The sequence below is a fragment of the Pezoporus wallicus genome, unplaced genomic scaffold (assembly GCF_028554395.1).
Source record: "Pezoporus wallicus isolate ANWC-B61680 ecotype Strahan unplaced genomic scaffold, APGP_CSIRO_Pwel_v1 contig_6999, whole genome shotgun sequence".
Classification (NCBI taxonomy): Eukaryota; Metazoa; Chordata; class Aves; order Psittaciformes; family Psittacidae; genus Pezoporus; species Pezoporus wallicus.
This window is the reverse complement of record NW_026640180.1, coordinates 4,234,863-4,249,304: the sequence shown is the minus strand read 5'-3', so window position 1 is coordinate 4,249,304 and position 14,442 is coordinate 4,234,863. Positions and strand designations below refer to the sequence as shown.

At 42.0% G+C, this 14,442-nt stretch overlaps 2 protein-coding genes across 7 annotated transcripts in view; one reads left to right on the top strand and one right to left on the bottom strand.

Moving 5' to 3' along the window:
• TSPAN5 (tetraspanin 5) overlaps positions 1-2,204 on the top strand; it is an 86,113-nt gene extending 83,909 nt beyond the window's left edge. For both annotated transcript variants that reach the window (XM_057417945.1, XM_057417944.1), the window contains one exon: positions 14-2,204. In XM_057417945.1, coding sequence (XP_057273928.1) covers positions 14-79 — 66 coding nt within the window. In that variant the 3' untranslated portion in view covers positions 80-2,204. The remainder of the gene's footprint in view (positions 1-13) is intronic.
• A 6,262-nt stretch (positions 2,205-8,466) lies between these two features.
• The window catches only part of RAP1GDS1 (Rap1 GTPase-GDP dissociation stimulator 1), a 101,856-nt gene continuing 95,880 nt past the window's right edge, over positions 8,467-14,442 (bottom strand). For all 5 annotated transcript variants that reach the window (XM_057417925.1, XM_057417926.1, XM_057417929.1 and 2 more), the window contains 2 exons: positions 12,688-12,816; positions 8,467-9,129 (listed from right to left, as the gene is read on the bottom strand). In XM_057417925.1, the coding sequence (XP_057273908.1) occupies positions 9,002-9,129; positions 12,688-12,816 (257 nt within the window). In that variant the 3' untranslated portion in view covers positions 8,467-9,001. The remainder of the gene's footprint in view (positions 9,130-12,687; positions 12,817-14,442) is intronic.

The following is a 14,442-nucleotide window of genomic DNA, read 5'->3' as shown; positions in this document are numbered from 1 at the left end:
TTGTCTCTTCCAGATATTTGGGATATGCTTAGCCCAGAATTTGGTTAGTGACATTGAGGCTGTCAGAGCCAGCTGGTAAAACTGCTGAAGTAACCACAAGAAGACACTGGACAACCAAAACCCTCTGAAACCTCCAGTGTGTCGTTCCGACACCAAGCTGTATGGACATGGGTGACAGGGAAGTCTTCTCTCCCAAGTAGTCTCAAGTATAAGTTCCTGATATTGCAGTGAACTCATGTTTCTTTGGGGTGGGGGGGGTGGGGGAGAAGAGTGGGCTATTTAAAATCTGCTGCTCACTGACAGTTCTTTTTCTTTTAAAAAAGCTTTTGAAAGCTTTTCAAGACCAGTTTGAAAGCTCTTGAGCCGTGAATCTCTACTGTATTGATCCTGAGTAACAAGTGGACACTTCTTTTAAAGTTGATGTATTCAGTGGGACGGATTTGCATCGTTGTAGTCTGTGGATATGCTGTTTATTCTTCGTGTCATGAGCTCTTCGATAGCTGCCAAATATTCCTGAGATGGTCTCTCTCCTCACCACTCTGTAAAGGAACAATCTTCTTGTTTCCACAGCTAAACATAGCTATAGGCCTAAACCCATCAAGCAGGAAGCAACTTTCTATGCATCTATTGTACAGTAAAAGAGATTGTTTTTAAAACAAGGGAATTTTTTTTTTACGCAAGCTTCCAGCCATCTCCCTGCAGTACTTTGAGGTTGGAATCGGCAAGCTCACAGGGAGAATTGCCTAATTTTATCGACATCTTTCTTCCTTCTCCACCCTTGTATGAAGGGAAAGGAGTTTTATATTTGACAAACAAGGGCTGAAGAGCCTTTGGTTGCTGCCATACCTTAGGACATCGGTCTCTTAAGGCAAGGATGGAATATAATTGTATAAATGTATGAAAGAGGTGTGGATGTTGGGTCCAAGTGAATAATATTATTCAAAGAATGAATGATATATTAACTTAAAAAAATGAAAACATATGTATTTGAGGTGGCTTAATCTTTTGTTTCTCTGGAATTTAGTGTAACCTAATGTATTTAGGGAATCTCACTAATATTAGTGCTTTGATATACTTGTGCAAAACTTCTTTTTTGATCTGTTCCTAGCTGAGGCTTTGGTCTTTCATTTTTCATTTTTCTTTAACTGTTTTTACTTGCATGAGCTGTGGAGTAAGAATCTGTGACACTCCAGTGTTTTAAATATGTGCATATATTTTAATACAGTCTATTCCAAACTTAACTGGTAAATGCATGTGATTATGGAAAGATCATATCCCATTCCCTTGGAAGTTTGAGAGAACACCTTTTGCCAGAGTAAATGCTTACCTCCTGTGAATAAATCCTATCTATGGAGATGATTCTCCCTTTGTTGCTCTAAATGCAGCAAAAAGCTTTCTTGAAGCAATGGAATCAAAGTTTTAAAGTAGAAGTGTGTATTGGGATCAGCCGGGACAGACTCTTTGTATTAAACAGAAGAGAGTAGAATTTGGAATAAAGCACAAATAGTGGAAGAAGAATTAGATCAGACTCCATCCATCTTAAAATTTTTGATTTGTTCTTCTTCACTAATAGTGAACTTACAAACCTGACCATGGCTTGAGTAGTTTTATTGCACTTTGTATAAATATATCTTCTTGTACAACCTTTCTCAGTATCTGCAGAACCAGTCCTGAAAGCTGTCAGCTCTTGTCTCCTGCTTTGGTCAGGCAATGGCAAAGAGTGTGTCACACCTCTTTGTAAGAGCTTAGCATATTTCTGAGATGAGTTTTGTTGAGTGTGTGGAGTAGAAGAGATGAATGCGTTGCTTTCAAAGCTTCCTTGTTCTGGGGGGTGGATAGAAGGCTGGTCTGATGACCTATTAAGGACTTTTCAGGTCCTATGACTCTTGACCCATGATAGTATATGTACCCTTGCACATTTTGCCTTTCTGTACTTTAGTCGGCCATAGATTTTTCCCCTCTGAATGCTGGTGGTAGGCACACTGGTGCTCCACAGATGCCTCAGTCTTGTTGTCCTCCTGTCTTTGAGCATTACCTCATCTTCTGGTTAACTCTCACTGACTGGCTCTGAATCAGGCAGCCTCCATATCCTTTGGTATCTGCTGTTAAAGGCCAGTTATGACTCATAAAATAATTTTTTATTTTATTTTATTAAGCCTTTGAAAACAATTATAAATCACTGTCCTTAATAAAGTTGGTTCCACTTTGCCACAGTGTTATGTTTTTTTTTAGCCACTCCTGACTTGAGGAGTTGCTGGTGTTTGTTTCCCCCCAAAGGGACAGACCATTTTGCCTGACAGCAGCAGGGCAGACAGATCATCAGCACCAATGTCGATGTGCTGAGCCATAATGGTGTGGGGAGAAATCAGGGAAGCGTGGTTGAGGAGCTAACCCATCCATTTCAGAGCCTTGATTGTGACCCAGTGCTTTGGTTTGGAGAAAAAGGAAAAAAAAGAAGCCTACAGTACAGAAACATTCCTTGTTGCTACTGGTCTTGAGCACTGCTCAGTGGGCTTCTGAAGACAACTTAATTTTTCTACTTGAATTTCTGCAGTTGTTCTGCACTGTCCTTCTGTCTTGTCACGCTGTTCTCTGAGTTCCAGTCTGCTGGACGTGCTGTTGGCAGTGTCAGACTAATAGGAAGGTAAATGCTCTGAGGTGAGCAAATCTTGTTCTCACACACAAATGTGCAACACTTCTGCTGAGTCCCAGAATGACTGACTGTTCTCATAAAAACCACTAAATAACTTATTTTTCTAGAGCTTGATTTATTGCTGCAGATGCTGATACTCCCCTTCCCCACTCCCAAGAGTTGTTCTTCTTTTCCTCATTTTTGCAGTTGTTTGATGGTTGCATACTGAATGTTCAGGACTAGCTGTCTATATTGCACATTTAAATCCCATGTTTTTTGTCTGCAGATTGGGTAAGATGTCCTAGAAATGCACCATCAGCAGCTTAGGTGTCCAGTTTGGGAAGTTTGTGGGAGGCCTTGGAAATCAATTTATTAATGCCAGAGCCTGCCAAATGCAAGCAAGCTTTCTTCCAGAAACTTTTGCGAAAACTTCAGGTGAGCTGCAACTAAAGCACAACTGCTGGCTATGTGCGCTCATTTTCTAAAGCAATAAGATATGATAGGCAGTATGACTTCTTGGCAGTTCCTGCCTGGTGTGATGGTAGAGTCGACTTGAGGTTGGAGGTCAGTCTAGTTATCTTCAATGCACAGTAGTTGTTCAGAAATTTGTTGTTAGGCCTTTGTGGAGTGTGAAATAGCTCTGTTTGCAGGGTGATGTGTATGGGATGATGGCATTACTAATGAGAGGTCTGGTAGCTTCAGCCGTAGCCTTGGCTTTAAAGCCATTTCCAAACTACCCACTGAGCCCTACCAAAAGGCATCACAGTCCTTGCTCCTCTGCTTTTTAAATACTCTCCATATTCACAGGCCTTTGATCTATTTTTTTTTAATCAATAGTCTAATGGGCAAATGTTTGATTTGTCTCAGTGTGTCTGTTTTAGTTGCAGTAGGATCTCTTTACTTCAAAACCCATAATTTTGATTGTGCCCCTTAGAGTCTGAAGCTACGGAGATGCTTGCTCAAGTGTACTCTGTGCTGAAAGCTGCCTTCTCTCCCCTTTGAGAGAGATGCTAATCATAGTTCTGGTGTGTAAATAGTGTTTGAAATGTAAATAGTAGCATGCAGATTAAGTGATCCTTGCACATGACTGCTTTTCACCCTAAAAGCGTTTATTATAGATCTGAAGCGTGTCCCACCGTGAGAGTTTGCTGAAGAAAAGTGGTCGGTATCTGAGGCTGTACCTGGTCCTGGAGATGGGGGAGGCAGTGCTTTCATCGCCTGCCCTCTAGTGTCCGCCCAGCCGCCGTGCAGCGGGCACCTGAGGGTGGTGAGGCCCTGGCCAGCCTCCCGGGCTCTGATTTAGCAGTAGGACCTGCCTTCCCTTTTCCCATTGCTGCTTGGCACTAGAACGGCATTAGACTGTAAAATGGAGGGTCAGAGTCAGCAGCCCCTACCACTTACGGGAGGTTGCCATCACTTGCGGCAGGATTAAACATGGTGCTATAAGACCTGTCCTGATGCTAATCTGTGATTTTACTACTTTAGAGAGGCCCTTGGTAAAATTGATTCTGATTAACAATGTTGGTTACAAGAGAAACTGTCATGTGAATTTCTGTTTCCCTTCTTGTGATGTGTGCCTTTTGGGTACATTGAAATTGTAGTTCTGCAAATACCTAGGAAGGAGATTAGGTCTAAACAGGTGTCAAGCACCACTGAAGGTTACAGTTCTCCCTCCCATTTTTGTCTTCTCTCTGAAGCTTTTTAGATGCCTATAATTGGTCATGAAACTGTCTAAAGCGAACAAAACAGAACTACCCTGTTGGGTCTGTTAGATACCAAATTTTGCCACTTGAAAAAATAAAATTTTCTGTCTCTCTTAACATGCAGTATAAGTGTTGTGACTCCTAGCGTGCACCAGGTAGCACTGCTAGCTGTCTTTTGTGTTTTGACAATATAGATGTGTTAATAAAAAAGATCCCTCTATATGTATGTTCATGTTCATGCTGTGTACAGAATAGAGACAGACCTGGAACTACCTTGAGTAATGGGGAGATTGGGATTTGGGTTTTGTGACTCACCCCTGTCTCTGAAATGTATATTCCAGATTAGTTCCAACTGAATCTCTCTCTCTCTCTCTCTGGTTCGTCCCGAGGTGTACAGCAAGGTGTCGATCTTTACCCTTTGTGTATCATTCCTTTTTATACGAATGTATTCTCTTGTGTTCCTTTTTTATCAGTTGTAAAATGGATTGTAAAAGCCAACTACAATTACCAATTGAAAGTATTGCTATAACAGAACTGCATGCCCGGTAGAGTTTGACTTGAGCTTTAGTTTTCTGATTTTGGACTGGTTACCTTCAGTCTAGGAGAAAAGCATAGATCAGGTGCATAATATATTACTTGTCATCTTTAGCGTTAGACTGTGGTGTTGTATCACATGCTGATCTCAATGGATGTAACTGGAGTCTACTTAGGAAGTTAATGCAACTTCCTGGTAATTCATTTTAAGCTATTGAAAGTGGTCTTGATCATGCTACTTGTGTTCTTTGGGTTTTGTTTTTTAATAGAGGCATTTTTTAGGAATGTTTTAATACACTTATGATGGACAATACAATAGTTTTAATAGTTGTGCAGTATTCTGTATTTACTTGAAGTAAATCATTTTTTTATGCAATTTGTTAGATAATTACAATTTTATAAATAAAATTGCGTGAAATCTGATGTTGTGAATGTGTACTCTTGGTGGTAGCACTTAACATTAATGGTGCAAAGATACGTTCATGCAGAATTCCTCCAGGAGAAAATCCCCTGCCTCCTCTCCCCCAAACTAATAGGGGAAATAAATCCCCAAGACTCTCACAGCATAAAATACTGTGTTCTGATTAAGCCACAAAACACGTTATCACGGGGCCAGTGGCTGCCCTTAAATGAATAAGCTAATACGTGAAGAGCACATCCCCAGGTGAGGAGATCCCGTGCCTACTGTCAGCTGTTGTTGAAGTCTCTGGCTGATGAACATGCTCTGCTTTTCTCTGACATGGTGGTGTTCCTGAGTGCTGCAGCTGCTGGTTAGTACAACTGTTGGAGCTTTCCCATTATCATTTTGGTGACCCTGAAGTGTTCAGAAGTTGCTGCTTTGCAGTGGGCAGCACCAAGGGGATTTCATGACTTGATTAAGCTTTTGTAAAGGAAGGTGGGCATTTCCCTTTTCTAAGCAGAAGCACTGAGAGCTGACTTACTTTATTGTGCAGGTAAAAATAGGTAATGATGGTCTTGTGCTTGTTTAGAGAGGAGGAGGAAGGAAGCCTCCTTTTTTTTGTATTTCAAAAACTGTAGAGCAACCTAATCCAGTATCTCAAAATTAGTTTTGTCCACAACATGCCACTGTGATTTAAAAGCACATCTCTGTATCCAAACTGAAGTCCAATGCCTTTTGCATATTTCAGGCATGTACATTTATCGGACCATACGGAATGCAAATGTGGAGGCCTTGGAGGTAGGTGAGGGGAAAATGAAAATCAAAGAGAAAAAAAATCACCAAAAAGAAGCAAAATCAAGGGCATCGCCTATATCTTTGTAATGCGCAAGAGATGTGACACATCAATAGCCATTTTCATGATGGAGGGGGAGACTGGAGTGGCTTCCTGTGTTCTGTCAAACTCTTAACAGACTTTGTGTACTGTTTCTTGAAGCTGTGGCTGGTTTCCATTTCTAGGGCTCCTGAAACAAATGACCCTTCTGGGTCTCATGGTCTCATTTGACCAATGGGTCCTCTGGATCCAAGGCCCATACTGTTGGGGTTTGTGCCTTACCCAAAGTGAAACTTTGCCTTGTATTTCCACACTGTGAAATGTATAAACATGTATGCTGTTTGTCTTCCTGACTGGTGTGCTGTTAGGTCTTGCAGGAGCCATTGCAGGTGCAGACAAGTGTAACACACCAGGGAGGTGCTGCCTGCCCTGTGCAGTGTTGCAGCAGTGATCGCTTTAGCTTGGTGTGCTGCGGCAGTAGACTAATGACAAGGCCTGACACCTGGCATCACTGTCATAAAAATAGTCTGAGCAGGAGATGTCGAGCTTTGCTTAGATGTAATCCATCTACTAAGCATCTAATCAGAACTGTTGTTGGCAATGTGGATTCAGTTGACTTCGCTCAAGTAGTGAAATGCATACAATCCTAACGAGCTTAGATCCTGTTCCTCTTACTGAGGCTTGGAGGATAAATGATTGACTCGCTATGTAAAGTGACCTGCAGACAGCACCATGTCACACAGCAGCATTTGTGTGGGTCGACATAGTCTCTTCAGTTATCTCCTCTTACTGCATCCAATGCCATCTTTGCCCTTGTTCAGGCTTTACTTCTATGTATAGGCGTAGCACAGCTTTTTTCTAGAAATGTAATATTCACTTGATAGTCCATCCAGGGAAACCATCTGAAAGTGGGCTATCAGTGTTGGCTTTTGTGATTGCTGCGACAGTGGTATCCCTAATAAAAATTTGATAATAAGGATATGGCTAATGCTTAACCTGACTCCAGACAACCAGGTTAATGGGGAATTTTGTTGTTGTCACAACTTTGTTGGTTACCAGCTTGTGTGAGCACTTGGAGTTTATCCTGATTTCAAAATGAACAGTCCCTTTGTAGAACTAGGTAAGTCACTGATAATTGGTCGTTCAAATGTGTTTTGGGATCTGCTTAAATCAATGGAAATTACTTCCACGCCTGAGAGAACCTGGGCTTCGTGGGTCCACTGTAAACTGTGATTGTAAACATGCTAGTTATGTTCATCGGTGCAGAGGTATTGTGTTATTTGGTGTCTGATGTCATGGGGTCTGGTCTGTGTGCACAGCTCTATGCTCTATCAGTGGCTTTATTGCACAATTACAAGCAAATAGTTTTTTAATTTATTTATTTTTTTTAATAAGAGGCTTTAGTATGGTTTAATATTAGCAGCTTTTTCCCTGTGTTTCTGGCACTGGATTAAATGAATGGGGAATCTCTGCTGTGTAAATATTCCTGTAGCATCAACTGTGTTTTGGTAGTGTCTCAGCTTAAACTGACTGAGGCAAGTTTCTTTCCATACCCAGCTTGTGTAATCCCTTTCCCATCATGGCTGGCCTTCTTCCCATCACAGTGTTGGTGGGATAGCCAGTGGTTTCATGGATTTGAGAAGGTTTCAACAGCATTTTTGCAACCACACGGCATGGGATCACATGGGTGCTTGGACTCTGGATTTGCTAACCTCTGATGATAAAAAAGGAGCTTGGAACTTCTGAGGCTGGCACTTCAGTCCTGGAAGTGCTGAATTCACCTTCAAGTGTTAAAGATCTTATGATCTGTTTGCACTGTAGGCTTGAACAAACTAGACAATGGCACCACACAGTCAAAAACAACATGCACAGGCTTGCTGGAAACTGCTGTCCCAACTGCTCCTTGTGTTGCAAAAGAGTTGTCTGTTGGCTTGCCTGCTGGCATGGTAAAAACCTAAAATGAGCAGCTATGAGATAAGATGCTTAAACTGGCTACTTCCCAACTCCTTTACCTAGGACAGGAAAAAAGGATCACTTGATGGAGTTCTGTTGAAAAGCAGCTGCAAGATGCACCTTTAAAATTCATGTATAAAATTCCCCAACACACAAAACCCCAACATCAAGCAAGCTCGAGAGCACTCGGATTGTACAGAGTATTCCTGTTAAAACGCACTATTGTTAAAGCACACAGTGCTGCTGTGTGAGCATACACAGTGAAAGAGATTGGAATAGTTTCCTTTGTATTCGCCCAGCTGAAAGGCAGTGATTGTGTCAGGGCCAGAGGCAGGAATGACAAGGGCTCCTCGCCAGTGCGAGGTCAGTCACAGCTTCCACATGTGATTACAAAAAAGGACAAACCACAGGATAAAGTGAGGGCACTGAAATTTTTATTTGTTACCTCTGGGTACCACGAGTTTGACATTAATAGGCAAGACCAGTGAATGAGCAGTACATTGCATTCAAACCTGAACCTCCAAAGCACCAAAAATTGAGCTAGGTTTACTGCTTAATCCTACAGTCAGCACACTAGTCTGGACTTGCTGCATCTTGTATCATCCCTAATTTAGTAGTACATTGTTACGCAGTTAGGGGGCGTGAGGAAAGAGTCATTGTGTAGTACCACTTCTACGTCATCATAGGACTACAACATGCACATTCTATTATGTGGCCCAAGCAACAAGAATACAAGTAGAACAGTTACAGGTGGAGACAGGTTCATGTTAACACCACCTATGAATTTGTAGAAACCTTTTTGGATGGGTACCTACAGCAGTTCATCAATTTGTGTGGGAACATTACACGCATGCACAGTGATACAGTGGAAAACACAGCAGGAGCGGCAGCAGGACGGAGGACAAAGGTGAAATCTGTGATGGGATGCACTGGAAACAAGACCTTCCTCAGCTTTCTACAGCAAGTCTCTGCTCTGTTAGTGAGGCCTGCTGGGCAACAGTTTTGTTCTCATGGCTGCGGAGTTTTGATATGACTTCTAGAAACGCCATGCTCTGCACTTCCTTTTGAAGAGGCTCTGGAAAAGGAAATAGTAAAAGAAACAGCGCTTTGTATGAGGTGGGCAAGAGAACAGAAAAGCGTGGTGAGCGTGAGAAACTATTCTACTGAACCCCATACACACCCATAACCTTTGTATTTACTTTTATGGATTGGTTTTGAGGATGGAGAGAAAACTGCAGGGTCAGGGGCATGCAGAGACTCCCTGGATTTCAGGTAGAGGTGAATGACAAAGCTGCTGCACAGCAGTTAAGAAAATCCACCTGGATTGCCTGCCAAAGCAGATGCGGAGGGAGTGTTCCTAGTGAAAATGGTTTTTTGATTTATTCCTTTCAACTAGCCTGGCCAAGTGAGCTTGCCTGGAAAGGTTTACTGGTGTTTGTATTGAACAGCTCTGGTTGCTTGTGTTGAGTGTGAAGTGGGCGAGGTGGTTCTTTGAGGGATGTGGCACCACTTGGTCACTGTTAGCTGTCCACTTACAGTTTGGCTCTTAAACATCATGTGGTGCATAGCCCAGTATTGTGCATAGGTATATTGCACGTACAGTTTTCCTTGAAACTATGCGACACTGTTTCATGCTTCTGATCCTGATTGCTCTGTGCTTTGTATTAATAAGGAAAGGTTGGAAACAACCCATAAAATTGAGCAATTTTTAAGAAGTAATGAGTTTTCACAAAGCCCTGGACTCCAGACATCTCACAGTTAAGATCCAACTTGTTTGCTTCATGCCCTGTTCAAACCACTCTAGTGAACTCCCACTCAACAACAAATACCTACATATATTTTTGCTTTCCAGGTGCTGCTGGGGCCCTTATCCGTGAGCTGCCCAGGAGAAATCCCAACCATCTGTTTCAGAGAGCTGTGCTGTATGCTATGCACATTTGCTACATTTTTTAATAGCAAATGTTGACATTTTTTCCCCTACATACTTTCTTGTTTGCATGTTTTCAGTTTTCTTGCAGTTTAACCCCTACCATACAGAGCTGGGAACTCTGATGCTGCTGTGCCCTGGGAACCCGCAGGTATGGAGCAGTATCAGCAAAGCTGTTGGGGTGGTTATGCTGTGTAAGCACTTTCTGCTCTCTGTCTCCTGAGATATCGTCATGTTTAAGCAGATGTTACTGAACTGAATTTCAGGAATTTGCTGTCTTTTGCAGTAGCTGAATAGTTCTGCTTAATGTGTAGCTTCCTGTGAGCCTGGAGACCCTCGAACACAGAAGTGACTGTGCTAGCGATGAATGCTCTTGCTTTTGCTGATTCTTTACATTATGATTTAAATGTTTCTATTTTCCATTGTTCTCATTTTTCCCTCTTTCCATCCATTCACTCAGCTGCAAGAGCAACTTCCAGATGGCAAAAATTGTGTGTAAACAGACATCCATTTACTGTTTAACACACAGCTGTTGGCACTATCAAGTTAAAAGTGATGCCAGATACCCTGTAAGAAAGGGTAGTAACAGCAGCAGTCACTGGAGAATTAAACTTAGCAATAATTAAACCAGTGCAACCATTTCTAGTCTTTATTGAACTGTACTGGGGTCAGTTACTTTAAAATCACTATGCATTTGTGTTTATACTACAATATGGAAACGTGAATGTGGAGTGGAGACAGTGGTGAAAGGAAGTTAGAGGCAAAACTGGGAGAGGTGTATTTATTTTCACATGTAAAGAGCAGACGTGGCTTTTTGAGCCCCGCTCCTTGGTTGAAATAGTAAAAAAGTTAATACCAGAGTTGCTTAGTTGCTCCTCTCATGTAGTCACCAATTTTACACAGGTCTATCCATCAGGAAGTGGGGCTGAAGACTGGGTCAGCTAGTGCTGGACCTTAACTGTACAGCTGTGTACTGTGATGATGTGCTGTCTGCTCCCATGAGCCTGGAGCAGGCTAAGATGCCTTATGTCTAGGCTTATAGTGTGGTGGCAGACTGAACTCTGCCAGTTGGATAACCTTGAAAAAACTCCTAAGAGTGCTCTTTACTCTGGTGGAATAGACACAAGGGTATTTGACTTCAAATAACTGTCAGTTGTGCAGGTGACAGAGACCTGCAAGACTGACAGGCCTCATTTTCAAAGAGGGGAAAATGCAAGTGTCAGGTAGGATTTCTGAGGATGATTATTTTAGTTGGAAGCAGTGGGAATACACATAAGAACATCATGGTAAGGCTGAGGAGGAACCTCTGCAGCAAGGCTTCTGCTCTAAAATGGACAGATAATCCCAAGCACAAAATGGCTCAAGAAAGTTGTGAGTACCAACTCAATTACATATCATAACATTAAAGTGAATGCTTTCTGAGAGCTGAGGCAATTTCTGAGCACAATCTTTGTACACAGAGATGCACAGACTGCTCTAAAACTAAATACTTGTTCCTTTAAGATGGCTGTAATACAGCATTCACTTGCATGGGTGTACAGGGCAGCAGTTACATTTAGTAGGCATGGTGAACTCTGTTTAAGGAGAAAAAAAAACGAACAGCTTTGTTTACAGAGGCAGCACAGACTTGGCCATAACTTTTAATTAATTCAATTGAATTGCTGTAAACTCATCTCTTGAGAACCTTCAGATGCTTCACACTTGGCGAGTCATGTGCAGACAGGCCCTGAGTTTCCACCTTTCTGACTCAATCCAGTTCTTTATCTTAGTTGTCTGTGAATTTCTGAAGCCTTTATGGAATTAAATTTGTTCTCCTTTCACAGAGTAAATACTTCTCAAAGAGCTAAATGAAAGAAACACAGCCACCATTGGAAACCTCAGCTGGAAATCAAGTTTCCCCATGATACCTTGCTCTTCTGTGTTTTACGGGGGTTTTGGTGGCATTTTGTTTGTGAGGGTTTTTGCTTGCCCACGCAGAGGTAAGAAGTTGCAATATCAAACTGTGGCCCACTTACACCATCCTCAAAACAGTCTGACCTTTAGCAGAGTGTTGGCTCAGAAAGATTAGAGTTCACAGTGTCCAGCATTGATGTGTGTTAGAGCATGGCCTGCTTGTCTTTCAAAGCACCCATGAACAGTTGAGTCCGGTGGGCTGAGCCTGTGAGTGCTGCTGAGGGGAGGGACTCTACTAGTGTGAGTAAGCGTGAGATCTCTCCATTTGTGTGCACTTGTGTCCTTGCATTATTACCTGTATCTTTGTTTCCTACTAGTCTCATAGGAATTTAAAACTATGAGTGAGGAGGCTCCCTGTAAGATTCAGCTGAATTTTACTTGACCATCAATTATGGAAACTTGCAGCTGAAGGTGAAAATAAAGTTCTCGCTAGCTGCATCTTTGCAGAGAGCCTGATGCAGTATGGTTTTAAATGCCTTTAATTTCTCTTCTGTCAGTTGAAGTTTGAGCAGAAGCCAGAGTCCAGTTTCTGCAGTTTGTATCCAAAACCGAGTTAAGAGTCTTTTTCTTGACACTATAAATAAACACTATAAATGAAGTGTCATAGTAAATTGAATCCTTCTGTGTACATTCATTGTGAACAGAGAACCAGTCTCTGAGTGTGGTTGCACGCTCTCTATGTTCAGGCTAAAAGGGAGAGCTAAGTTTAAATACATATATCTCTTAAGAAAGCAGCCTCTGCTGAATACTCACCAGATCCTATAAGGGCACAGATCAACACCATGGAGTTGTATTTTATTTCTGGAGCACTCCTGTCGTCTGAGAGCAATCTGTGTAGAATCTGAACAAGCTGAGCATTTTCGAGATCCTTTTCAGCGGTGACTGAAATACAAGTGAAGGTTTGTAAATCTGGAAGTGCTGCTTGCTTTCATGCTTCTGTGCATGAGCCGTTTATTGAAACACGGCTTTCTCACTGTAGTGAAAGTGCTTTTGTGGTACATGACTCACTGGCAGAAAACTGAAGCGTGTATTAGACGTATGATGATAGGAATCACAGCTCTTGCTAAAAAATGTAAAACGGCCTAACCACTTGAAAGGACAATCACAAGAGTTTAGTGATAAAATCCAATCTTAAATGTGCAGTGAGCTGATGGAAAAGCCATCAGGCTTTCCAGCTGTTTAGGCCAACACCTACAACATTCCAGCTTTCAAGACTTCCACTGCCTGAACTTGTTTTTGGGAATTCTGCCTGAGTAAATACAGGTGGTTTAATTCTTAATTCCATGGCAGAGGGAGCTCAGGGCTCATTATAAAAGCTGTGAAAAACTTCTCAAGATCAGAGTGCAAGTTGTTTCCTCTGTAGTGTTAAGAAACATTATATACTGAATTCAGGCTCAAAACCTTTAAATGTCTGAAGACAAGACAAAGAAGGATTAGAGAGTTCACCTGAACGGGAACATTTTTCTTTTTTAATTAAAACAATTCCTTGATGTATTGTCAGTGATTTGGAAGCTGAACATAGCACTCCTGCAGTATGCGATACTAAGAGATGAAATCGAGAGCAAAAATACATAATATTGCTTGTTTAGTTCCTTACATTAGTTAATAAGCAAGCAAATAGGATATACAAAACCTCTGGTGGGCATTTGCCTTCTTGTTAAGCTGAGGTATGACAAAAGCCTTCATTTGGCAACTCTTGCACCCTTTTCTGTGGAACATCATAAAGACATTTTGGGGGCATTATCCATCTCTGTGTGTATTCTCTGGCTCTCAATTAGGTAGGTGAAAGCTTTGCTTTGGTAAGCTCTCTCAAAGGGGATTAACCAGTCCCAGTGTAGGAATGTGAAGGTCAGGTCATGTAGTCTTCACTCTTAACATACGATTTTCTTCCCTGTTAGCCTTCTGGGTTTTACCCAAAATTTGAAAGTTATGTTGAAGGCCTGGAGAGCCAAGGAGTGATCAGCAGGACCCGCTCACCCTTTTACAGCCCCATTTGGCCAGTGTGAAAGTCTAATGGAGAGTGGACACTAATGCTAGACTACTGTGGCCTGAATGAAGTCACACCACCACTGAGTGCTGCCGTACCGGACATGCTAGATCACTGCTCAGGTTGGGCTGGGTATCGGTTGGCAGCTGGTGAGCGGTTGTATTCTCTTCCCTTGTTATTTCCATTATCATCATTATTATTATTGGTGGTAGCAGTAGTGGTTTCTAGATCATGTGGTCACCAGAGTGATCACAGAATCATAGAATAGTTAGGGTTGGAAAGGACCTTATGATCATCAAGTTCCAACCCCCCTGCCATGGGCAGGGACACCTCACACTAAACCATCTCACCCAAGGCTCTGTCCAACCTGGCCTTGAACACTGCCAGGGATGGAGCATTCACAAATTCCCTGGGCAACCCATTCCAGTGCATCACTACCCTTACAGTAAAGAACTTCTTCCTTATATCCAATCTGAACTTCCATGATGGAATAGACATTGTATTACCAGCAAACTCCAGTT